Source organism: Oncorhynchus mykiss, chromosome 30 (genome assembly GCF_013265735.2).
Source record: "Oncorhynchus mykiss isolate Arlee chromosome 30, USDA_OmykA_1.1, whole genome shotgun sequence".
NCBI lineage: Eukaryota > Metazoa > Chordata > Actinopteri > Salmoniformes > Salmonidae > Oncorhynchus > Oncorhynchus mykiss.
Genome location: NC_050570.1, coordinates 10284490 through 10311469, shown reverse-complemented (window position 1 = coordinate 10311469; position 26980 = coordinate 10284490). Strand labels below are relative to the sequence as shown.

At 42.3% G+C, this 26980-nt stretch overlaps 2 protein-coding genes across 9 annotated transcripts in view; both read right to left on the bottom strand.

Annotated features, from left to right (window-relative positions):
- LOC110521300 (harmonin) overlaps positions 1–26980 on the bottom strand; it is a 31686-nt gene that overhangs the window by 1588 nt on the left and 3118 nt on the right. Inside the window, exons 3-19 of the mRNA XM_021598768.2 lie at positions 26118–26261; positions 25750–25888; positions 24011–24119; positions 23872–23896; positions 23554–23611; positions 23168–23353; positions 22809–22868; positions 22611–22667; positions 18926–19068; positions 14240–14305; positions 13027–13160; positions 12766–12845; positions 3645–3677; positions 2837–2890; positions 2153–2252; positions 1536–1645; positions 1014–1069 (exon numbers count right to left, since the gene is read on the bottom strand). Coding sequence (XP_021454443.2) covers positions 1014–1069; positions 1536–1645; positions 2153–2252; positions 2837–2890; positions 3645–3677; positions 12766–12845; positions 13027–13160; positions 14240–14305; positions 18926–19068; positions 22611–22667; positions 22809–22868; positions 23168–23353; positions 23554–23611; positions 23872–23896; positions 24011–24119; positions 25750–25888; positions 26118–26261 — 1554 coding nt within the window. The remainder of the gene's footprint in view (positions 1–1013; positions 1070–1535; positions 1646–2152; positions 2253–2836; positions 2891–3644; positions 3678–12765; positions 12846–13026; positions 13161–14239; positions 14306–18925; positions 19069–22610; positions 22668–22808; positions 22869–23167; positions 23354–23553; positions 23612–23871; positions 23897–24010; positions 24120–25749; positions 25889–26117; positions 26262–26980) is intronic.
- Positions 6017–12757, bottom strand: LOC118945815 (mucin-19-like). 8 transcript variants are annotated; one of them, XM_036969324.1, is made up of 3 exons: positions 11698–12757; positions 11001–11641; positions 6017–10944 (listed from the first exon to the last, which is right to left on the bottom strand). In XM_036969324.1, the coding sequence occupies exons 2-3, from the start codon at positions 11596–11598 to the stop codon at positions 10163–10165; spliced, it is 1380 nt and encodes a 459-aa protein (XP_036825219.1). In that variant the 5' UTR covers positions 11599–11641; positions 11698–12757; the 3' UTR covers positions 6017–10162. The 8 variants fall into 8 exon arrangements, 7 of the variants coding, with proteins under 7 accessions (XP_036825219.1, XP_036825215.1, XP_036825216.1 ...); XM_036969320.1 differs by having other exon boundaries at positions 11001–11630; positions 11743–12757; XM_036969321.1 differs by having other exon boundaries at positions 6017–10884; positions 11001–11630; positions 11743–12757.

The following is a 26980-nucleotide window of genomic DNA, read 5'->3' as shown; positions in this document are numbered from 1 at the left end:
CAATCAGAGGCAGCTGTCTATCGATGTCCCTGATTGAGAACCATATTTAGGTAGCCTGTTTTCCTTTGTGTTTTGTGGGTGGTTATTTTCAGTCTTTGTGTGTCTGCATCAGATAGAACTGTTTCGGTTGTCACTTTGATGTTTTTTATTTTTGAAGTGTTCAGTTTCTTATTAAAAAGATGAACACTAACCACGCTGCGCTTTGGTCCTTTCCTTCTTCCACCCAAGACAGCCCTTACAGAACCACCCACCAAGAAAGGACCAAGCAGCGTGGTAACAGGCAGCAGCAGCAGGAGAGGCAGCGATACCTGGAGAGATTCTGGACAGCAAAGGACCCTGGACTCAGCCAGGGGAATATCGCCGTCCTAAAGCAGAGCTGGAGGCAGCGAAAGCAGAGAGGCGCCGGTAATGAGGAGGCAGCACGGCAGCGCGGCTGGAAGTCCGAGAGGCAGCCCCAAAAATTTGTTGGGGGAGGCACACGGGGGAGTGTGGCGAAGGACCGGGCAGGCACCGTGTTATGCGGTGGAGCGTGTCCCCAGTGCGTGTGCATAGCCCGGTGCGGTACATTCCAGCTCCTTGTATCGGCTGGGCTAGAGTGGGCATCGAGCCAGGTGCCATGAAGCCGGCTCTACGCATCTCGTCTCCAGTGCGTCTCCTTGGGCCTGCGTACATGGCACCAGCCTTATGTCGTCGTCTCTGATTGGGAACCATATTTAGGCTGCCATCTTCTTTGGGTATTTCGTGGGTTATTGTCTATGTGATGTTGTATGTTTGCACTCAGTATTTATAGCGGTCACGTTCGTTTTGATAGTTTGTTTGTTTAGTGTACTTCGTGTTTGTTTTCATCTATCATTAAAAGGATGTATTCACATCACGCTGCGCTTTGGTCTCCTCACTACGACGATCGTGGCACATAGATTGTACTATATGTGTAGTTGATGGAGAGATTGTACTACATGTTGAGTTGATGGAGAGATTATACAATATGTTGAGTTGATGGCAAATGTACTTACACCTCATCTTCGTATTCTTTTGGAGGTGACACTGCTATCACCAGCTCAAACCAATCCTAAAGACACACAGACATATAAAGAAATGAAAAATCTATCACGTTTGGCTCATAACATCTTCCTAAAACTGTGACATGTCTATCCCTCTTCCATACAGTATTTCTATGGTTTCAAAATTTCACAAAGGACCTATTGGTAAAATTGAGTCCACCCCTCCTCTCTCCTCCGCCCCACACCTCCCCTCTCCTCTCTTTACTATAAAACAAACTGGTCTGAGTGTGAACGTTTTGATTACGGCTGGCCTTTATAACCATATCAATAAAACTCATGTACAGCAACAAATGACCTTCAGTACAAATGATCAGGGTAGTACCAAACAATACAGCATCAATATGATACATGTCTGTTTATTGAGAATAGTCATGAGCGTAAGCTGCCTAACTCATCGATTAGGCTGTGAGAAATACCCGACAGTATTTCTGATCTTAGATATTGCTGTCAGAGTTGCTGTAAAAGAGACAGTACCCCTCCACTGTTCCAGGCCAAGTTTAGAGAGTTCTCTCCTTCTGTCAGTGAGGAGTCAGTCAGGACCTTCCCATTCACAGCCATCACCTCATCTCCTGGTACTATCCCACCTGGGGAGGCACACACACACACACACACACACACAGCCAGGACAATAAACTAATTAATTGCTGTCTGCATTTTTTTTTTTACAAACCACAACCTTAGTGCTGACTATGTAGATTGAATTTTTGCTTTGGAACCAGTTCCCACTCAATAGCCTGGGATTAGTTTCTACTATAGAGGAGGATATGAAATGAGTCAGCCTGATGAATACCAGACTGAAAGATTGGGTATAATAAACCTTTTCTCATTGCTATTCTGAAATCATACACAAAACAACATTCCAACTTTATTGTTAACAACAGAGCGTAAGGAAAGAGATTCTTGTTTGTCAGGTTCTTTATATGAAGCCAAAATCAATCAAGTGTTGAAACACAAACTAATTTGTCTATGTACACCAACAACAAAGAATATCTAAAAGTAGTATTGATGTGTTGCATTTTGAATAGAATGCTTTAACATATACACATGGGGTTGCTTTCTTATGGACTTCGTTATGACATTTATGGACTCACCATGTTTGTCTACTGAGCTTCCATCATAAATGGCAGATACCACTAGCTTTCCCAGAGGGGAGTCTACACCCCCCTCCACAGCCAGATCAAGTGGTCCAACCTAAGGTAAGAGAGATCAAATCAAATCAAATTGTATTTGCCACATGCGCTGAATACAACAGACCTTAAAGTGAAATGCTTACTTATAAGCCCTTAACCAACAATGCAGTTTTAAGAAGAAAAAAAATAGGGGAAAAAGTGTATTGACCATCTGACCACTTCCTTATTGAGCGAGTCACGGGTGCTTCCTGCTTTAGGTTTTGCTTGTAAGCAGGAATCAGGAGGATAGAATTATTGTCAGATTTGCCAAATGGAGGGCGAGGGAGAGCTTTGTACACGTCTCTGTGTGTGGAGTAAAGGTGGTCTGGATTTTTTTCCCTCTGGTTGCACATTTAACATGCTGGTAGACATTGCAATTACATGTCATCCATTAATTACATACAATTTAAAGATTTAGATGCATTGTCATCATCCTCCTGAACGTCTGTATGAGGCAATAAAGGAATGGTTCTGCAGGGCAAGATTAGCTCCAAATTAGCCCCGAAGTAAAATGTGTTTGGATCCTTCTTTCCTTCATGAAAAGCTTAGCAACCTGGGAAGTATAGTCATACCTGGACAGTTCATCCTGAGGCGGGTTCTGATTACCTTTTTGATTCTCAGCTGTCTCACGTCTCGTCCGGCTATCTGCTCCGAGGAGAACTGTTAACACAGCCAGAGAGCGTGGTGGTTACATCACAACACTGGATCACAGTGAATAGACATGTACACTCTTAGATAAAAAGGGGTTCCAAAAGGATTCTTCGGCAGTGCCCATAGAACCCTCCTTATTGAAAATGTTATCCTATGGGGACAGCCAAAGAACCCTTTTAGGTTCTATATACTGTAGCACCTTTTTTTCTAAGATTGTATAGATGGTACAATCTATACATTATATCTTCATGATATATGGCTTTAGATGTAGAAAACTGCTTCCCTGAGGTTGCATTTACTTTTTCAAAGAAAGATGAGAACAAAAGAGATGTTCCACTGAGGGTTCCCCCGGAAGGCTATAACACAGACTGGCTGTAACAGTGACTCAATGAGGATCTATGGTTACCTAGAAGGCATGGCTCACATTGGATGGAGACTGACATATGCACACAGCTTTATAGTCAAAGACATGATTCACAGATCTTCAAAGGCACGTCTTCTGTTTGATCTCTTGGTAACGATATTATTGGCATCCCACTGGGCACACGCTGGTTGAATCAATGTTGATTCCAACAATGAAATGACGTTGAACCAACGTGGAATAGACGTTGAATTGACGTCTGTGCCCAGTGGGATATGAATGATCTACTTCTTCAAAGAGATGTATTTGCATATGGTTGGTTCTACACCTGTATACATGACATGATCCTATATGTCTAATAGTCTGGCATATATATACAGGCTCAGCTCAGGCATACAGTACCATGGAGAGGGGATCAAAGTCTTCCACATATTTCTGAAACACAAACAACATATGATTAGACCAGGGTTTCTTTCGGACACAAAGTTGGCCCTGAGGATGTGAGAGGTGGGTCCCGAGTTATGAGTAAACATTGATAATCACACACTGTTTCTATTAATTTTGGGTTGTTCGAGGACAGTACATTTTTCATTTGGGTCTCGAGCTGTAAAAGCTTAAGAGCCTCTGGATTAGATAGTTCACCGTGTGATTTCTGCATTGAGGTATGGCACCAATAGGATACATGGTTGAGCAATAGGCCTGCAATATAGCCTTATATCACCCTGGTCTCAACTGATTTATTGCTCTAGTCCATACAAAGGATTTGAATAATTCTGACATTTTACACAATCTGTGATGTAAACTGAAAAGGCAATTCTTTCTTTTATTAGTTTACAACATTGTAAAACTTCTTCATAGGTTCAACACAAACCAGATCAATGTAGCGTACCATTTATCATTATGTATTTAAATGACTTTTGCATGTAATCCGGCCCTAGCAGAGAATGAGTGTGCTGAGTGTTGAAGAGCTAGATTTCTTTTGACAACCACTTCTATGTCTTTAAATGTACTTTAAATTGATTAATTTAATAATATGATAAAAACCAAGCTTGTGGATCCATTTTCCATATCTTTCCATCTCGAGCTTTGTAAAATAAAGGTCTATGCGACTGTAGCGATAAGAACGTCTGTATGAATATCAGCTAACTATATATTCATATATATATATTCATTCACTATATATTCATATATTCTCTTTAAATAAAATTGTTGCTTCAAAAACCAATGTTTTATTGCTAAAACCAACACATTTCAGCGTTTCAATGCAATGGTTGTAACTACAGTGGCTTGTGAAAGTATTCACCCCCTTGGCATTTTTCCAATTTTGTTGCCTTACAACCTGGAATTAAAATGGATTTTGGGGGGGGGGGGGGGGGGGGGGGGGGGTTGTATCATTGGATATACACAACTTGCCGCACTGGCCTGGCTACGGGGAGCATTCAACACTTTGAAGATGCTAAATATTTTTTATTGTGAAACAAACAAGAAATAAGACACAAAAAAAACATAAAACTTGATTGTGCATAACTATTCACCCCCCCCAAAGTCAATACTTTGTAGACCCACCTTTGGCAGCAATTACAGCTCCAAGTCTCTTGGGGTATGTCTCTAAAAGCTTGGCACATCTAACCACTGGGATTTTTGCCCATTCTTCAAGGCAAAACTGCTCCAGCTCCTTCAAGTTGGATGGGTTCTGCTGGTGTACAGCAATCTTTAAGTCATACCACAGATTCTCAATTGGATTGAGGTCTGGGCTTTGCCTAGGCCATTCCAATACATTTAAATGTTTCTCCTTAAACCACTCAAGTGTTGCTTTAGCAGTATGCTTACGGTTATTGTCCTGCTGGAAGGTGAACCTTCGTCCCTGTCTCAAATCTCTGGAAGACTGAAACAGGTTTCCCTCAAGCATTTCCCTGTATTTAGCGCCATCCATCATTCCTTCAATTCTGACCAGTTTCCCAGTCCCTGCCAATGAAAAACATCCCCACAACATGATGCTGCCACCACCATGCTTCACTGCGGGGATGGTGTTCTCGGGGTGATGAAATGTTTTGGGTTTGCACCTGACATAGCATTTTCCTTGATGGCCAAAAATCTCAATTTTAGCCTCATCTGACCAGAGTACCTTCTTTTGGGGAGTCTCCCACATGCCTTTTGGCGAACATCAAGTGTGTTCGCTCATTTTTTTCTTTAAGCAATGGCTTTTTTTGGGCCACTCTTCCGTAAAGCACAACTCTGTGGAGTGCACGGCTTAAAGTGGTGCTATGGACAGATACTCCAATCTCCGCTGTGGAGCTTTGCAGCTCCTTCAGTGTTATCTTTGGTCTCCTTGTTGTATCTCTGATTAATGCACTCCTTGCCTGGTCTGTGAGTTTTGGTGGGCGGCCCTCTCTTGGCAGGTTTGTTGTGGTGCCATATTATTTCCTTTTTTAAATAATGGATTTAATGGTGCTCCGTGGGATGTTCAAAGTTTTGGATATTTTTTTATAACCCAACCTTGATCTGTACTTCTCCACAACTTTGTCCCTGACCTGTTTGGAGAGCTCCTTGGTCTTCATAGTGCCACTTGCTTGGTGGTGCCCCTTGCTTAGTGGTGTTGCAGACACTGGGGCCTTTCAGAACAGGTGTATATATATTGAGATCATGTGACACTTAGATTGCACACAGGTGGACTTTACTTAAGTAATTATGTGACTTCTGAAGGTCTGGTTGCACCAGATCTTATGTAGGGGCTTCATAGCAAAGGGGTGAATACATAAGCACGAACGTCTTTTTTATTTTTTTGCATTTTTTAAAACAAGTTATTTTTTTCATTTCACTTCACCAGTTTGGACTATTTTGTGTATGTCCATTACATTGAATCCAAATAAGAATCTATTTAATTACAGGTTGTAATGAAACAAAATAGGAAAAACACCAAGGGGGTGAATGCTTTTGCAAGGTACTGTATAAAACATTGATTTTTGAAGCAAATTTCCATTGTTACTGAAAATCCGTTTTTCTGTTTCCTCCACTGTTCAATCACTGTTGTTTGAAAAAGTGAGATAGCGACTGCATTTCTAATTTTCACTTCAAAACATCTCAAAAGGAGTTGAAAATAAAAAACAAAACAGGCTTGTTCAATCTGCCTTTCACGTGTCTCACATATCACATTCACAGTGTGACATCTAAAGGTCATCTTTCTCCTCTAGGACAGGCCTCATTGACACACACACACACACATACACACACAAAAGCACACACACCGTCATCTGTGACCATCAAAATCTGAGGGCCACAGCTCGTCATTCTGCATTCATGGACAAAGGAGGAATAAAAAGCGTCTCTATAAAAGCATTGCTTTCTGAATGAACGTTGATTGAATCTGACTGAGTAAGATGACATGCTGAGTACAAGCCTATTCATTGCAATGACATTGACGTATTTTGAATATAATCATAACACGATAATAATTCAATGGGTGCTTACATTTGTCCTATTTCACACATGTACAAGTGCGAATTGGTAAATCGTTTTCTTGCATATCCCACCACTCTTGAGAACCCTTAGAGAGCGGGGTCAGAGCCTGGGAACAGCCATTATTGACGGCAACCCTGGAACAATTAGAGTTAAGTTCCTTGCTCATGGACACATCAACAGATTTTTGAAAGCATCACAAGAACAAAAGGCCCTCTGAGGTACGAGGCTGCATCACAAATTGCCTATAGTGCACCACTTTCCACCAGATACAGTATAGTGCAGAATATAGGGAATAGCAGAGTACCAATTGAGATTTCCACAGAGTTTGTTATGACAGATCTGGAAGTGTAGGGAATGAATTTAAGAACAAGGACTGTAAAATCAAAGTTGGTTTTAACAATAATCATGATCTGTAGGGTTGTGTAAAAACATGGAGCTCTTTCTTCATAGAGCAGAGAGTGTTTTTTTGTGTTCCCAATCTCATTTTGTATCAAATACTAAAAAGGCCTTGACAGCAGGACAATGCACTGTCAGATAACATGAGATCAACCTGGACACTAAAAGAAGACGTACACCCACATAATGTACACCATTCAACATCCACACCATCCGCATATCGACACAGAGACAAAAGAATGCCCAATACATGTGCACTCCACAGTCATTAGTTGAGTTATCGAACGTGCGACTAAAAGGAACTAGTGCATCAAACAAAGAGGACAGATTGAGAACCAGAGAAGTAAAGGAGGCAGTCACTACACGCATCACTCCGATGAAGAAAGAGGGATTGATTTAGTTAGGAAAGAGGAAGGGGAAACAGCCACTAAACTACTAACAACCACTCAGAGCAGAGGAGAGCAGAGGAGAGGAGAGTCAAAGGAGAAGAGAGTCAGAGGGGAAGGTGGTGATGGGTATGGATTACTTGTCTCTTGTTGTTGGACCTAAAGGAGGTGTTATACGTCACCATCTGTTTCAGCATCTCCGGCGGCTGTAGCACAGGAACCAGATGTCATTCAGAAGAGACACTAAGATTTTTCTTTTTCTCTCTCCCTCTCTGCATCTTAGGGTTAAGTACTTGTTTACTGACAAGTTCTGTTGATAAACTGCAAAGACTATAATAGTCTCTGTGGATTCACCCTTGACAACATGGATAATATATGAAGACTCGATCCTCCCTTGGTTTTTCTGGACGGTGGTGACCAGTGGAAGCTGCTGAGGGGAGGACGGCTCATAGCAATGGCTGGAACAGAGTAAATGGAATGGCATCAATGGAAACCATGTGTGTGATGTATTTGATATCATTCCAGCCATTACCACGAGCCTGTCCTCCCCAATTAAGGTGCCACCAACCTCCTGTGGTGCTGACATATGGTAAATGACCAGCGGGAGCAGAGTGCTATCTCCATAGTCATGCAATCAAACAGGGTGACAGGAAGAGAGGAAGGGACATTAGCGTAGCCTCGCTATTATCTCCAAAACAGAAACCTTTCAGGAATGGGAAAAAACAGCTATATTTTCCCATTAACAAACTTACAATTATGCAACTTCAGAAGCTCTTTCGAATACATTGTCTTTGTCCTATAGTCATACCACATTCAGGGGAGTTACAATCAAAAACGTGATATTCCTGTGTTTTATATATATTTCCACACTGTGAGACTGGAATAATATTGTACAATTGTGAAAATGATCGAAACAAGACCTCTTCAAACAGTATCTTAAATACGCTGTACACTAACCATCCTTGTCTTGTACAGCAGAGAAACCAGAAAAACATCTTGAACAAACAAGCACCCCGACTAGGGATAGTGACAACCAACTAGCACCCTGACTAGGGACAGTGACAACCAACTAGCACCCCGGCTAGGGACAGTGACAACCAACTAGCACCCCCCGACTAGGGACAGTGACAACCATCTAGCACCCCAGCTAGGGACAGTGACAACCAACTAGCACCCCAGCTAGGGACAGTGACAACCAACTAGCACCCCGGCTAGGGACAGTGACAACAAACTAGCACCCCGGCTAGGGACAGTGACAACAAACTAGCACCCCGACTAGGGACAGTGACAACCAACTAGCACCCCGGCTAGGGACAGTGACAACCAACTAGCACCCCGACTAGGGACAGTGACAACCAACTAGCACCCCGACTAGGGACAGTGACAACCAACTAGCACCCCGGCTAGGGACAGTGACAACCAACTAGCACCCCGACTAGGGACAGTGACAACCAACTAGCACCCCGACTAGGGACAGTGACAACCAACTAGCACCCCGGCTAGGGACAGTGACAACCAACTAGCACCCCGACTAGGGACAGTGACAACCAACTAGCACCCCGACTAGGGACAGTGACAGGAGAACATAGCAAGCGTCCACAAAGGGATTGAGGGTTTTTAGGGAGAGCTAAAGAGGGGGGTTAGGAGCATGTTTTTCTTGGCATGGGGTAGGTCGATGGGACTGGCTCTGGGGTAACATGACTGGTTTAGACATGGCAGAGGCCATCTGACACCTCTGGTTGGGCGGGCTAGGAGCTATTTGTTATTGGGAACATCCATTCAGCAGCAAATATGACAGCAAGCAATGGGGTTACAGTGGTCTACAGTGAGAAGCAGGATTCTACTGCTGAATCCCAGAACAAACAGCTCATGATGACACCAGTGACATCAGAGCTTTAACCCTGTGATTTAACCCTATGTATATCTATGTTTAACCCTGTAAGGTCAGAGCCCTGGGGATGTTCTAGAACTGTGAAGAAAGTTGTGTGGTTTCAATGTCAACATATCTCCAGCTTGTCTCAACATTTGTTCACATCACACAAGTACCTCCTTCTAGGCAGGCGTAATGAACACTCTCAAATATCAGACTTACCAGGGGATTGCTTGAATTGGATACACCACTGACGTGGGAAGTGTTTCTCATCTCCTGAACCAGGGAAAGAGTACTGTGTATTCATCCCCAAATTACTTTTGCAAAACACTATGGGAATATGAATGTTACACACACACACACACACACACACACACACACACACACACACACACACACACACACACACACAGGGGTGTTTGAAGTGGAACACATCAAGACAGGAGATATTGTGCACTTCAAAAGGAGCTATTCAGTCTTGACTTACAGCCTCTTTCGCCTCCATTGACAATATAATGTCTTCACACACAAACAACACCCACTACTTACTGCATATCACACCACAACACGCCATGCGATTCTACACCCACTGCTGTCAAATACTATAACAACCTTACAAATCACACAGAGACTTGACAAACTGAATAAAAAACAGCATTTCATTTCAATGGAGAGGAAAGAGATGTCTTCTTCACACCATTCAGTCATTGCGAATTGTTGTCTGCTCCCATCAACTCAGCTAAAAGGTTTCGGTGGAAGGCAAGGGCTAGGCGCTGTTTTCAGACCAGACCATAGACACCCCAGGGAGGCTACCCACCCCGTTTCCACTCGCTCCTTGTCTCTGGATGACTGGAGGGGTGATGGTGGTGGTACCATCCATAGGACCCTCCCCCCAGCCTCTCCTCAGGGTGCTGGTGGGGTGGGGGCGGAGGGGGTGGAAGGGGTGGGGGAGGTGGGGGGGGAGGAGGGGGAGGTTGAGGGGTGGGCCGGGGGGAGGAGGGGGGCATGTAGGACTGTGAGGGACGAGGGTAGTGGGAGGAGGAGTAGGGAGGGTACTTGGAAGGAGGAGGACGGAGCTGACTTCCTCTGGAGGCCGCTGTAGAAGCCGAGGGAGGAGGCTTGCGGATGAGGGGGGGGAGAAGTTGGGGATGGCGGGGTTGAGTCTGGGGGAAAGTGGAGGGAGAGGTAGGGGGCTGGGAGGAAGAAGGCTGGGTGGGTTTATTGATCAATACTCCTACACCAGTCAGATCATTACTCATACCTCCTACACCAGTCAGATCATTACTCATACCTCCTACACCAGTCAGATCATTACTCATACCTCCTACACCAGTCAGATCATTACTCATACCTCCTACACCAGTCAGATCATTACTCATACCTCCTACACCAGTCAGATCATTACTCATACCTCCTACACCAGTCAGATCATTACTCATACCTCCTACACCAGTCAGATCATTACTCATACCTCCTACACCAGTCAGATCATTACTCATACCTCCTACACCAGTCAGATCATTACTCCTACCTCCTACACCAGTCAGATCATTACTCATACCTCCTACACCAGTCAGATCATTACTCATACCTCCTGCAAAGGTTTACTGATCAATACTCCTACACCAGTCAGATCATTACTCATACCTCCTACACCAGTCAGATCATTACTCATACCTCCTACACCAGTCAGATCATTACTCATACCTCCTACACCAGTCAGATCATTACTCATACCTCCTACACCAGTCAGATCATTACTCATACCTCCTACACCAGTCAGATCATTACTCATACCTCCTACACCAGTCAGATCATTACTCATACCTCCTACACCAGTCAGATCATTACTCATACCTCCTACACCAGTCAGATCATTACTCATACCTCCTACACCAGTCAGATCATTACTCATACCTCCTACACCAGTCAGATCATTACTCATACCTCCTACACCAGTCAGATCATTACTCATACCTCCTGCACCAGTCAGATCATTACTCCTACCTCCTGCACCAGCCAGATCATTACTCCTACCTCCTGCACCAGCCAGATCATTACTCCTACCTCCTACACCAGTCAGATCATTACTCATACCTCCTACACCAGTCAGATCATTACTCATACCTCCTACACCAGTCAGATCATTACTCCTACCTCCTGCACCAGTCAGATCATTACTCATACCTCCTCCACCAGTCAGATCATTACTCATACCTCCTACACCAGTCAGATCATTACTCATACCTCCTACACCAGTCAGATCATTACTCCTACCTCCTGCAAAGGTTTACTGATCAACACTCCTACACCAGTCAGATCATTACTCCTACCTCCTGCAAAGGTTTATTGATCAATACTCCTACACCAGTCAGATCATTACTCATACCTCCTACACCAGTCAGATCATTACTCATACCTCCTACACCAGTCAGATCATTACTCATACCTCCTGCACCAGTCAGATCATTACTCCTACCTCCTGCACCAGCCAGATCATTACTCCTACCTCCTACACCAGTCAGATCATTACTCATACCTCCTCCACCAGCCAGATCATTACTCATACCTCCTACACCAGTCAGATCATTACTCATACCTCCTACACCAGTCAGATCATTACTCCTACCTCCTGCACCAGTCAGATCATTACTCCTACCTCCTGCACCAGTCAAATCATTATGCCTACCTCCTACACCAGCCAGATCATTACTCCTACCTCCCACACCAGGCAGATCATTACACCTACCTCCTACACCCGCCAGATCATTACTCCTACCTCCTGCACCAGCCAGATGTGGAGTAAGTCAAGGAGTATGAATACTTTCTGAAGGCACTGCATATGTGTTAGCTTCGAGAGAACACACTCACAGCACACCAAACTGCGACCGTACAGAATACCTTGCGGAGTGTGGGCAGCTTCCCTTCATAGTGATAAAACCATCCAAAAGCTACAGAGGAAAAACAACATCAACCAGTGTCACTCTGATACCCAGACAGACGCAAATCCTAGCAAGGCACATAATAACTTGAGCAAATCTAGAAAAAAAACATCTACTATAGTTGGTCAACTGAATCCAATGCTCACAACAGAAAGAAAGAAAGAAAGAAAGAAAGAAAGAAAGAAAGAAAGAAAGAAAGAAAGAAAGAAAGAAAGAAAGAAAGAAAGAAAGCTCAAGGGGTTGTATTGAGAAATATAACACCCTCTTGGATTCTAGGCAGTTTAGGAAACACAAGACAAGCTAGCTAAAGCAGAAACAGCCTAGCATCCAGGCTAGCACTGTTCATGTACAGTATAGGAAAATGTCAATAGGTTTTGGTTGTCAAAGGAAATCGAGCATGTTGTCAGTGGTATTGAAACGTGTCTCTGACTCTGAGATGTGTCGGTATACTGTGAGACTCAGTCACTCACTTCTCTCCCTTCTTCTTCCTCCTCCTCCTCCTCCTCCTCCTCATCATTGTCGTCAGCCTGAAAAGAGCTGGCTCCATAGTCTGGAAGTGAAGGAAGTCAGAAAGCACGGCACACAGAGGAAGAAGACAGGAGACAGACAGCATGCAGAGAGGTTCAACACAACTGTAAGTCTAGGCCCTTTACTGGTCCTGCTGCTCTACAGGTCCCTGTTGGAATCTATTCATTCATCTATAGAGGTAGCGACTGTTCCCTTCTCCTTACCAGAGCTCTTGGACTCGGGGGGTGGGGTGTTGATTTTGTGCCGGGCAGGGGAGGGACTCTTGGTTTTGGTTTGTTCTCCAGGGGCCCAGTCCTCCTCCCACTCCCCGTTGTGCTTCCTCTCCGTAGCCTCGATCCTAAACACACACACACGCTTTTATTTTAACTAGATGGTCTGTGAAGTTTAGATGGATCCTGGGTTCCCTTTATGTCATTCTCCCAGTCCCTGACGGACCTGTCAGTCTGTTTCTCCCAGTCCCTGACAGATCTGTCTGTTTCTCCCAGTCCCTGACTGATCCATCTATCTATTCCAGTCCCTGACAGATCTGTCTGTTTCTCCCAGTCCCTGACTGATCTGTCTGTTTCTCCCAGTCCCTGACTGATCTGTCTGTTTCTCCCAGTCCCCGACTGATCCATCTATCTATCTATTTCAGTCCCTGACTGATCTGTCTATTTCTCCCAGTCCCTGACTGATCCTTCTGTTTCTGTCTATTTCTCCCAGTCCCTAACTGATCTGTCTATTTCTCCCAGTCCCTGACTGATCCATCTATCTATTCCCTGACAGATCAGTCTGTTTCTCCCAGTCCCTGACTGATCTGTCTGTTTCTCCCAGTCCCTGACTGATCCATCTATCTATTTCAGTCCCTGACTGATCTGTCTGTTTCTCCCAGTCCCTGACTGATCCATCGATCTAGTCCAGTCCTTGACTGATCTGTCTGTTTCTCCCAGTCCCTGACTGATCTGTCTGTTTCTGTCTATTTCTCCCAGTCCCTAACTGATCTGTCTATTTATCCCAGTCCCTGACTGATCCATCTATCTATTCCCTGACAGATCAGTCTGTTTCTCCCAGTCCCTGACTGATCCGTCTGTTTCTCCCAGTCCCTGACTGATCCATCTATCTATTTCAGTCCCTGACTGATCTGTCTGTTTCTCCCAGTCCCTGACTGATCCATCTATCTATTCCAGTCCCTGACTGATCTGTCTATTTCTCCCAGTCCCTGACTGATCCATCTATCTATTCCAGTCCCTGACTGATCTGTCTATTTCTCCCAGTCCCTGACTGATCCATCTATCTATTCCAGTCCCTGACTGATCCGTCTGTTTCTCTATGAGTAGAATATGTTATTGTGCGTAACATTATTGTACAAAATACAAAATATACAAAATACATATATTATAGAAACAACAATCAATATGCAAAGCAAGGTGAACTCACTTCTCCATCTCCTTCTGGTAGCGTTCCTCCTCCTCAGCATTCTTCTGAGAAATCTCAATCTTTCTCCTATTCACAACACAAAGAAACACATGTTAACAACATAAACATGTATGGGCTATCTATCACACTGAGATATAAGTTCAGCCTATTCTTCTGGAGATAGTGCCAGTGTAACATTAATGCATTCACTATGAAAGTAATGTTGACAACATGTCGTTTTTGTATATCTTGAATGCCAATCAGAAAAAAATGCAAAATCCTGTTTTGCTTGTCTTCTCTTGTGAGTCTGATTGCATTTATCGCTAGTGGGAGGTCAGTCATTTTCTAGTATACAGAGCCAAGAGATAAAGGCTGCTGTGCTCTACTGATGTCTTCACAGATTGTTTTCTGAACAGAAGCCTGGACCTAATTTGTCAAACTGAGCAAAGATTGTCTTCATCTTGTGTGTTGACAAGTTGAAATCAACATAAGTTTCAATCATCACCTACTGTCTATTCAAAGAGATTACATATGTGACTCGTTTCAGGAAACTAGGCATAAGTCTCATGTCACGACTTCACAGGAGAGGCATTTGAGTGGCCAAGTTACAGTTTTTTAACATTATTTTTTTAATCAAATTGCATTTTTTGACAGAAAGGCCTTCTGGAACATGTAAACTTTCATGTGCCTTAAAAACAAACTTGTGTTCCATCCGTGAATAAAAATACAATTGATGCCTAGTTGGTTTAGCAAAAGAAAAAGTCAGGAACCTTTCTGCTAGCTCGCAGGGAGATGAGTTTGGATTGGTCTGCCATGTAGCATGCTTCTGTTTATAATGTGAGCTGTTCAGTATGTGTTGATAGTCCTTTCTACCGCGTTGTTTTGAAATACAGTGCATTCGGAAAGTATTTAGACCCCTTGACTTTTTCCACATTTTGTTACGTTACAGCCTTATTCTAAAATGTATTTTAAATCATTTTCTCCCCTCATTAATCTACGCACAATACCCCATGATGACAAAGAAAAAACTCAGTACTTTGTTGAAGCATCTTAGGCAGCGATTACAGCATCGAATTTTCTTGGGTATGACGCTACAAGTTTGGCACACCTGTATTTGGGGAGTTTCTCCCATTCTTCTCTGCAGATCCTCTCAAGCTCTGTCAGGTTGGATGGGGAGCGTCGCTGCACAGCTATTTTCAGGTCTCCCAGAGATGTTCGATTGGGTTCAAGTCCGGGCTATGGTTGGTGCACTGAAGGACAATCAGAGACTTGTCCTAAAGCCACTCCTGTGTTGTCTTGAATGTGTGTTTATTTTACATTTTTTATACATTTGCAAACATTTCTAAAAACCTGTTTTCACTTTGTCATTATGGGGTATTGCGTGTAGATTGCTGATGATAATTTAAAAAAAATCAATTTTAGAATAACGCTGTAACGTAACAAAATGTGGAAAAAGTCAAGGGGTCTGAATATTGTTTCCTCGTCAGTCTTCATACAATACCCCATAATGACAAAGCGAAAACAGGTTTTTAGAAATATTTGCAAATATTTTTAAAAAATGACATAAGTCTTCATACCCTTTGATATGACACTCGAAATTGAGCTCAGGTGCATCCTGTTTCCATTGATCATTCTTGAGATGTTTCTACAACTTGATTGGAGTCCACCTGTGGTAAATTCAATTGATTGGAAATTATTTGGAAAGGCACACACCTGTCTGTATAAAGTTGACAATGCATATCAGAGCAAAAACCAAGCCATGAGGTTGAAGGAATTGTCCGTAGAGCTCAGAGACAGGATTGTGTCAAGGCACAGACACGAGGAAGGGTACCAAAAAATGTCTGCAGCATTAAAGGTCTGCAAGAACACAGTGGCCTCCATCATTCTTAAATGGAAGAAGTGTGGAACCACCAAGACTCTTCCTAGAGCTGACCGCCAAACTGAGAAATCGGGGGAGAAGGGCCTTGGTTACGGAGGTGAACAACAACCCGATGGTCACTGACAGAGCTCTATAGTCCCTCTGTGGAGATGGGAGAACCTTCCAGAAGGACAACCATCTATGAAGCACTCCACCTATCCGGCATTTATGGTAGAGTGGCCAGATGGAAGCCACTCTTCAGTAAAAGGCACATGACAGCCTGCTTGGAGTTTGCCAAAATGCATCTAAAAGACTCTCAGACCATGAGAAACAAGATTCTCTGGTCTGATAGAACCAAGATTGAACTATTTGGCCTGAATGCCAAGCGTCATGTCTGGAGGAAACCTGGCACTATCCCTACAGTGAAGCATGGTGGTGGCAGCATCATGCTGTGGGGATGTTTTTCAGTGGCAGGGACTGGGAGACTAGTCAGGATCAAGGGAAAGATGAATAGAGCAAAGTACAGAGAGATCCTTGATGAAAACCTGCTCCAGAGCGCTCAGGACATCAGACTAGGGCTAAGGTTCACCTTCCAACAGGACAACAACCCTAAGCACACAGCCAAGACAACGCAGGAATGGCTTTGGGACAAGTCTTTGAGTGGCCCAGCCAGAGCCCAGACTTGAACCTGGCCGAATGTCTCTGGAGAGACCTGAAAATAGCTGTGCAGCGACGCTCCCCATCCAACCTGACAGAGCTTGAGAGGATATGCACAGAAGATTTGGGGAGAAACTCCCCAAATACAGGGGTGCCAAGCTTGTAACGTCATACCCAAGAAGACTTGATGCTGTAATCGCCGCCAAAGGTGCTTCAACAAAGTACTGAATAAAACATCTGAATACTTATGTAAATGTGATATTTCAGTTTTTTATTTTAAAAAAAAAACTTGCAAAAAAGTTTAAAAAAACTGTTTTTGCTTTGTCATTATGGGGTATGGTGTGTAGATTGATGAGAGAAAAAAAACTATCTAATCAATTTTAGAATAAGGCTGTAATGTAACAAAAAGGCTGTAATGTAACTTTCCAAATGCACTGTATATAACGTTAGCCATCGGAGTGACTTGACACAACGCTGGCCAAACAAGACATAACTACAAACAAAACGTTAAACGAGTTAAATGGTTCCAGTCTGCCGTGAAGCGTTCATCCATGAATAAGGGGAAGAGTCTAGATACATTCTAAGTTTCTAATTTTGTCAGAAAGTCATTTTCATTGCAAGTTAAAGCGTACTGTTCGCTAGCAAACGTTAGCTTGCTGGCTCGCTAGCTAACGTTACGTGTATGATCTGTGTAGTAATATTATTTGAATCAGAAATCCATTTGCATTCTTAGTTATACCCTAATGTTAGCTAACTAACATTGAACCTGGTTGGTTAGCTTTAGCTACCTGGAGATTCAAACTACAGCAATGGCAATTTTTGCATTGCTTGGTAGTAGTTTGAGTTGGGATTATGCCTGTGCATTGTTTAGCTATCTAGCTAGCTACATGTCTAAACAAAAGACAAAAGACTACATATGTAAACAAAACACTTTGCCAGATGATTACATGACCCATCAAGTTAGCCAGGTGTGTCTGCGGGTGATTACGGCCATCTATTGTATTTAATGAACATGTGTACATGTCTAGACAATAGTGACCCATCCACTTAGCTAGATGTGGCTGGGAGGTGGTTATAACATTTCCTTCACATGATCCATCAATTTAGACAAGTGTGTCAGGTAAGCGTCATCTAATAAATATAATATATCTATAAAATATTTGTATCTAGACACTTTCTGTTTTTGACATTGCTACTATGGAAGTAACCATTTCACTGTACTGTTTACAACTTCTGTATCCTGTGCATGTGACAAATAAACATTTGATTTGATATAGTGTGTGTTTACCAGAGACGGTTATGTGAAGAACACATGACCTGCACCAAAGTCAGATTAGGATGTAGAGGCAAAGGACTCGATAAAGTGTATATTTACCTGGAGTTTTTCTTTATTGTAGGCTACTACTTTCACCACTTTTAGTCTCGAAATCTTTGGTTGTTTATTAAACTAATCAGTCTGTTTACCAAGTGGCCTCACATGTGAATCCTTAAAGAGATGGGTGGGGCCAAGGCTTAGAGGGTGTGAACGATGCTGAATGGGTGTAAACAAAGAAGAGCTCTCCAGTAGGTGTACCAAAACATTCAAGGGACATTTTCTCAACGCAGAATTACTTTCCCATTGTTCTTCAACTGCAGTGTAAGATCTACAATTTTCTAGCTCTGAGTCTCTATTTTTATTCAATGTAAAAAAAAAATGTTTCAAATTTTGCTACATAAGACTGAATCGAGGCGGTCAGGCACCTATGTTTTCTCTCTCTGTGTGTGCATAAAGCATATGCACAGACAACAATAACTTTTGGTAAAAGGACATTGATCAGTTTACCACCAAATGGCAAAGCTTCAGCTCTCTGAATACAATAATCTATAATCATCAAGTGTTTTTTTCTGTCCAATCTCCCCAACATTGTTTGGCATGAAAACGATTTTATAGAATATTTGGCTCTAAGCACCACAATGGAAATATGTTTGATCACTTCTTTGAGTTACACTTGATGATTTGGAATGCCCTATATCCACTTGTGTGGTTCCATGGTGTTTTTGGTAAGGGATCATCCGCTGCTACCTCGTTATGAATTGAGGAGTAAACTGAAGTAGAGAGGAGATTCAGCAACTCTTGGAGGACAAACGAATCAAATATTGTTAAAAGTAGAACCAAATATCACATTTTAATCAACCATTCAATATCCACTCACTGCCTCTCCTTCTCCTGCTGCTCCTTAATGATCTTGTTGGTCTGTAGGGCAACCCTCTTCTGTTGCATCAGCTCTTGTCTGTCCAGCTCCCTGCGAGCCTCCACCGCCAGACGCTCCTCGCCTGTCATAAACAACTCACTGCCCTGTGCGGGACAAACAAACAGACAGACAGACAGACAGACAGACAGACAGACAGACAGACAGACAGCAGAAAGGGGGTGTAAGAGTGTTCCAATCACTGATCTCTGATGGACTGGAACGGAAGTGTCATTCCACAAGGAAATAACAACACACGGATGGATGTAGTGAGAGCGGGAGATAAGAGAATAACAATCGCCTAAAATAATCACATATACTGTTTATTATTTCAATTTACTCGCTGTCTTGAGGTGGAAATGCGAATTGATCATTATCAGGTCTTAAAGGGGAAATCTGCAATTGCTACATCCATTTTTGGACTTGTACATGAATGATATATATAGATATATATACTACAGTATATATATAGATATATATACTACAGTATATATATATATATATATATATATATATATATATATATATATACACACTACAGTATCAAGTCTTTAGGGTTATAGTAAGTCGTTAGGGGTATAGTAAGTAGTTAGGGGTATAGTAAGTTGTTAGGTGTATAGTAAATCGTTAGGGGTATAGTTGTTCGTTAGGGGTATGGTAAGTCGTTAGGGGTATCGTAAGTCGTTAGGGGTTTAGTTGTTCGTTAGGGGTATAGTAAGTCGTTAGGGGTATAGTAAGTAATTATGGGTATACTGTAGTAAGTTATTAAGGGCATAGTAAGTTGTTAGGGGTGTAGTAAGTCATTATGGGCATACTGTAGTAAGTCATTAGGGGTATAGTAAGTTTTTTGGGATACAGTTGGTCGTTAGGGGTAGAGTAAGTCATTATGGGTATACTGTAGTAAGTCATTAGGGGTATAGTAAGATGTTAGGGGTATAGTAAGTCATTAGGGGTATAGTAAGTTGTTAGGGGTATAGTAAGTTGTCAGGGGTATAGTAAGTTGTCAGGGGTATAGTATGTCATTATGGGTAAGGTAAGTCATTAGGGGTATAGTAAGTCATTAGGGGTATAGTAAGTCATTAGGGGTATAGTAAGATGTTAGGGGTGTAGTAAGTCTTTAGGGGTATAGTAAGTCATTAGGGGTATAGAAAGTTGTTAGGGGTAAAATAAGTCATTAGTGTTATAGCAAGATGATAGGGGTATAGTAAGTAGTTTGGGGTATAGTAAGTCATTATGTTTAAAGTAAGTCATTATGGATATACTGTAGTCAGTTCATAGGGGTATAGTAAGTCGTTAGGGGTATAGTAAGTTAGTAGGGGTATAGTAAGTCGTTAGGGGTATAGTAAGTCATTATGGGTAAACTGTAGTAAGTTAATAGAGGTATAGCAAGTCGTTAGGGGTATAGTAAGTCGTTAGGGGTATAGTAAGTCGTTAGGGGTATAGTAAGTCGTTAGGGGTATAGTAAGTCGTTAGGGGTATAGTAAGTCGTTAGGAGTATAGTAAGTCGTTAGGGGTATAGTAAGTCGTTAGGGGTATAGTAAGTCGTTAGGGGTATAGTAAGTCGTTAGGGGTATAGTAAGTCGTTAGGGGTATAGTAAGTCGTTAGGGGTATAGTAAGTCGTTAGGGGTATAGTAAGTAATTATGGGTATAGTAAGTCGTTAGGGGTATAGCAAGTCGTTAGGGGTATAGTAAGTCGTTAGGGGTAATGTAAGTAATTATGGGTATAGTAAGTCGTTAGGGGTATAGCAAGTCGTTAGGGGTATAGTAAGTCGTTAGGGGTATAGCAAGTCGTTAGGGGTATAGTACGTCGTTAGGGGTATAGCAAGTCGTTAGGGGTATAGTAAGTCGTTTGGGGTAATGTAAGTAATTATGGGTATAGTAAGTCGTTAGGGGTATAGCAAGTCGTTAGGGGGATAGTAAGTCGTTAGGGGTATAGCAAGTTGTTAGGGGTATAGCAAGTTGTTAGGGGTATAGTAAGTCATTTGGAATATAGTAAGTCATTAGGGGTATAGTAAGTCATTAGATGTTTAGCAAGTCGTTAGGGGTATAGCAAGTCGTTAGGGGTATAGTAAGTCGTTAGGGGTACAGTAAGTCGTTAGGGGTAAAGTAAGTCATTATGGGTATAGTAAGTCGTTAGGGGTATATTAAGTTGTTATGGGTATAGTAAGTCATTATAGGTATACTGTAGCACGTCGTTAGGGATATAGCAAGTCGTTAGGGGTATAGCAAGTTGTAACGGGTATAGTAATTCATCATGGGTATACTGTAGTAAGTAATTAGGGGTATAGTAAGTAATTTGGAATATAGTAAGTCATTAGAGGTATAGTAAGTCATTAGATGTTTAGCAAGTCGTTAGGGGTATAGCAAGTCGTTAGGGGTATAGTAAGTCGTTAGGGGTACAGTAAGTCGTTAGGGGTAAAGTAAGTCATTATGGGTATAGTAAGTCGTTAGGGGTATAGTAAGTTGTTATGGGTATAGTAAGTCATTATAGGTATACTGTAGCACGTCGTTAGGGATATAGCAAGTCGTTAGGGGTATAGCAAGTTGTAACGGGTATAGTAATTCATCATGGGTATACTGTAGTAAGTAATTAGGGGTATAGCAAGTCGTTAGGGGTATAGTAAATATTTATAGGTATACTGTAGTAAGTTATTAGGGGTATAGGCAGTTGATAGGGGTATAGTAAGTCATTAGGGGTATAGTAAGTCATTAGGGGTATAGTAAGTCGTTTGGGGTATAGTAAGTCGTTTGGGGTATAGTAAGTCGTTTGGGGTATAGTAAGTCATTATGGGTATAGTAAGTTGTTAGGGGTATAGTAAATATTTATAGGTATACTGTAGTAAGTCATTAGGGGTATAGTAAGATGTTAGGGGTATAGCAAGTCATTATGAGTATAGTAAGTTGTTAGGGGTATAGTAAGTCATTATGGGTATAGTAAGTTGTTAGGGGTATAGTAAGTCATTATGGGCAAAGTAAGTCATTATGGGTATACTGTAGTAAGTTATTAGGGGTATAGCAAGTTGTTAGGGGTATAGTAAGTCTTTATGGGTATAGTACGTCTTTATGGGTATACTGTAGTAAGTTATTAGGGGTATAGCAAGTTGTTAGGGGTATAGTAAGTCATTAGGGGTATAGTAAATCGTTAAGGGTATAGTAATTCATTTATGGGTTTACTGTAGTAAGTTATTAGGGGTATAGTATGTCGTTAGGGGTATAGTAAGTTGTCAGGGTTATAGTAAGTCCTTATGGGTATACCGTAGTAAATGATTAGGGGTTTAGCAAGTCGTTAGGGGTATAGTAAGTCATTAGGGGTATAGTAAGTTGTAATGGGTATAGTAAGTCATTATGGGTATACTGTAGTATGTTATTAGGGGTATAGCAAATTGTTATGGATATACTAAGTTATTAGGGGTCTAGCAAGTTGTTAGGGGTATGCTGCTGCAGATAAGTTGTGGAATTGCATCTTCATAATGATGTCGCATTCTGCACTTTGCTTCTTGAAAGTGCTATATATTGAAAACTGATGACATAAAAACATTTTTGGGACTATATCGACAATGGACTAATTAAAAAAAATGAAAAAGATAGTTTTTGAGTGGACTATTCCTGTACGGAAGCACTATTCGTAGCAGTTGACGGTGTACTTACAGCACCAGAAAGAACTGTGATGGTTAGACTCCTGCTGCTCTTCAGAACTCTGACAGCCTGCAGACACAATAAAGATTAAACTTTACTAAGCAATAAACACAAAATAAAGTTTATTATTTACCAAGCAAATATATTATTTACCAAGCAAAACTGTATTCTGGAGGTATCAAACCTTTGTTTGCATTTTGTGTGTCCTACCTCTTTGTGGTCCAGATTAGTGAATTCCACCCTGTTCACCTCGACGATCTGGTCACCAATCTACCAACACAAAACACAATACAACTCGCAATACCAACCATGCAGCAACACACACACATTTCAGCACTTTATTGTAATCCACATTGGGACATTGTAGCATACTAGGACCAAGCTCGATGGGATCTTCTCACATAAACACTCTGCGACATGGTTCGGAAAACAATTCCTAGCCAGTAAGATTTCTCATGGATCTTGACGAAACACTATGAGTTTATTAATGCCAGGTGATCATCGTGATGCATTTCTAGATGTTCATTTCATAGTGGTTCACAGTATGCTAAACAGGGCCAAACTCTTACCTGTAGTCCTACTTCAGCAGCGAGGGAGCCAGGTTTGACGTTACTGACATAGATACCAGGCTGCTGTGTGGGGCCACTGGAGATGCTGATGCCCATGCCCTTGGTGCCCACCAAGCTCAGGAACACCTTCTTCTCCTTGATCTCCTTGCTTCCCATGGACGCCAGGCCTGCCACACTGTTTTTCGTCTTTTGAGAGAGAGAGAGAGAGAGAGAGAGAGAGAGAGAGAGAGAGAAAATTATGTGCTTGGTTGCATTACAGTATTTATTTGTAGGTCGCTCTGGATGAGAGTGTTTGTTAAATTACAAAAATGAGAATGAAGAAGGGCCAAAGGAATAAAGAATGTGAGAGAATATTTCATCTAAAAGAATATGAATCTCATTCTCACCCCAGAATCAGACACAAACTGGTCCACAAACTGCCACTTCAAAGGCTCCTCTGTGGAACTGGAGAAGAACAGAAATCTAATTCTATATTTATTTATGTATTTATTTAACCTTTATTTAACCAGGATGATACCTTGAGGTCGGTTGAAAACCTGTTTTGTGAGGGACGCCTGACACAGGAAATACATAACACATGCTTCCTGGATGCCCCTTATCCAGAATATATCGTTTGTTGTTTTATTAATCTCACACCTCATCTCGTTTTTGCTAAAACAGAAAGTTGTCAAATACAATACCAACCAAGAGAGAAACAGCCCTACCTCTTCACTGGTATCAATCCAACCTCTGGACAGAGAAAAGAAGCAAAGAGACAGAAATTGAAAATTAAGTGTAATTACTTATATACATAAAGATAAGTACATTATTGGGATATGCCCTGAATGGGATGGGTGAACTTACGCCTGACTTTGAGCGACACGGTTTTCTTGGTCTTGATGAGGTTGATGACTTCCTCGTGGATACAGGAAGAAATGGAGTATCCATTGATGCGTACAATCTCATCTCCCATCTGGAGGTCACACAGGTCAGACCACCATCATTTTTTATGGGTTGTGATAGAATGTGTGGCTACATTTCTCTCAGTGTTATGGCATTGTGTGTTTGCTTCTCTTCAGATGTCTGACAACAACCCCTCCACCCTCCATGCATATTTTGCATATAAGTCTTGTGCTCACTGGGTAAGGATGAGTTTCAGAATAGTTTTTTCCTCCAGGTGCCAGACAGGATGGCTGTGTCACCTCAGTAGTGGTGTGTCAATTTGTGTCACTGGATACTGAGCTAATGGAAGTGTGGGACATCTGTCGTGCTGGCTGAGGGGAACAACTACAGTATTTTATTTTTACCTTTATTTAACTAGGCAAGTCAGTTAAGAACAAATTCTTATTTCCAATGACGGCCTAGGAACAGTGGGTTAACTGCCTTGTTCAGGGGAAGAACAACAGATTTTTACCTTGTCAGCTCGGGGATTCAATCTTGCAACCTTTCGGTTATTAGTTGATGAAATTTATATGTTTAAATTCATGATTAGAATATTCCACCCTGAAACCATATCATTGTACAAAATTGATTATAGTCAGTAAAATTATAATTAATGATGTGTGTAGTTTTAGTCAGAATTAGGGTAAAACAATATATCTGTACAATATATTATTTATAGTATCTTAAACACAGACTGTCTGAGCAAAATGCGGTGCTGACCTGGCTAGGCTGGGAGATTTGGGAGAGGGCAGGGAGTGCTTCTCACGGTTTCCCTAATCTTGGGGGAGGACAGGGAGTGCTTCTCACGGTCTTCCTAATCTTGGGGGAGGACAGGGAGTGCTTCTCACGGTCTCCCTAATCTTGGGGGAGGACAGGGAGTGCTTCTCACGGTCTCCCTAATCTTGGGGGAGGACAGGGAGTGCTTCTCACGGTCTCCCTAATCTTTGTCGGCTGGGTAGTGAATAAACTGTACTAACCTTTTGCATAAGCTGAGTCTTTGACTAATTATTATTAAACCCATGGTCTTACAAACCTCGGGGATTGGTCAAAGCTATTGATTGATTGTTATTATCATTGGGATGGAACATTTTCATGACATTAGTCCAACGATTTAACCACTAGGCTACCTGCCGCCCCAGACAGTACAGTAGGTTCAATTACTTCATGAAGGACAGGAAGGTAAAAATCCACTGATGTTTTTATCAAAGCAGTTTGTTCCTCTGATTGGTTGTATTTGATGCATGCATACTGTATGTGATATGTTTCTATCAGGATTGGGGTCAATTCCATTTCAACTCCATATCATTCAGGAACAACACTGAAACTCCAATTCCAATTTTCTTCAATGCTTTTTTCAATGAGGAAAATGTGGAACTGGAATTTGGTTTACTTTCTGAATTGACTGGAATTTCAAAGGAATTGACCCCAACCCTGATTACTATGTGTAAAACAGCAAGGAGAGATACCCATATGAACTGCATAATGACTAATACAAAGACGTTTGACATTTCTCAACAGAGTCAGGTGGTGCAGTCTATGAATCTGCTTCTCAAAGGGTAACTAATCAATGTTTCTTTACTCCACCTAGTGGGAATATTGACCACATCATATGAAAAGACTGTCCCTTTCATGACCTCGTGAAAACAGAAACACACACACACCTGCAGGCCACTGTTTCCAGCCTGTCCATCCTTGACGATCTGTGAGATGAAGAGTCCACAGCCGAACTCCAGGCCCCCTCTTACGCTCAGCCCCAGGCCCTCAGGATGAGTACGATCCAGACGCACCTCCCTTAGCTTACTGCGCCACCAGGCGGGGGAAGAGGAAGGAGGAGAAGAAAGACAGGGGGGAGAGGGAGAAGGGGATAGATGGAAGATGACAGGAAGGGGTTATCAGTTCTGTGTATCAATGTAGTGTACATTGCCGTTATCTTGGAGTGACTAGAAAGTATAAGACAAATGCATCTCATTGAAAGTCTATGGACTGTTAAAGCTCCAGCCTGGTGGGTGGCAGCGACCCCTCCACTCACCGTGACCTCTTGGGGGTGTGCAGGTCGTACTCCACCTGGTGTTTGAGGGGAATGAGGGGCCGGATGGTATCAAACAGCGGCAGGCGGCTGGGCTCGTTGATGACCAGCTTCAGGTCCCCCACCAGCACTGACAACTCCATGGACCTGAGGGAGAGAGCAGAGGGTCAGAGGTCAGCTCAACACACACACAAATGTTTGACACATGCACGCATGCACGCACACACACACACACACACACAAACACACACAGTGTCACTGCACAATCATTTAAGAGAGAGCGAGAGGTTTTGAACGCCTTCATCATTCCTATTTCTGACATACATGACTAGGAGGAAAAACTGCCTCAAAGCTGCGTATAGAACAACTAGGACAGCGCAGTTTGATAAACACTGCAGCCTTATCAAGTATATCAAGAATGTGCCATCAACCTACCAATGGGAACAAAAAGGCCTATGACCTATGACTATTAATTATTAATGTTCACCATTTCACTCCTGACTTGTGTTTGAAGGGGGAAATGGCTTTTGTGAATAGCTGGCCAGGCTTGGCGGAGCACAGTGGAAAACTGATCATACTGTAGGTCTAACCAATGGGGTCTCAGGGCTCTGGCTCCATACCCAGACCACATGGAAACCAGCTCCTCTAACTCCCCATTCAGTCCACATTAACATCACATTCCTGAACGAAACCCATCTCCCCAACATAAAATACTTGTATACACACACAAGCATGCACACAAACACCCCCATATACATACACCACACACACACACACACACACACACACACACACACACACACACACACACACAGGAGACTTAATCCCATATTATACATAAATGTGTGATTTGAGAGAAATCAAGA

Coding starts and splice junctions, on each gene's coding strand:
- LOC118945815 (XM_036969320.1), bottom strand. CDS start 11,950: ATGAGTAATGATCTGACTGGTGTAGGAGGTATGAGTAATGATCTGGCT. Junction 11,631..11,742: donor TGATCTGACTGGTGTAGGAG/GTATGAGTAATG, acceptor CCTTTGCAGGAG/GTAGGAGTAATGATCTGACT. Junction 10,945..11,000: donor TGATCTGACTGGTGTAGGAG/GTATGAGTAATG, acceptor CCTTTGCAGGAG/GTATGAGTAATGATCTGACT.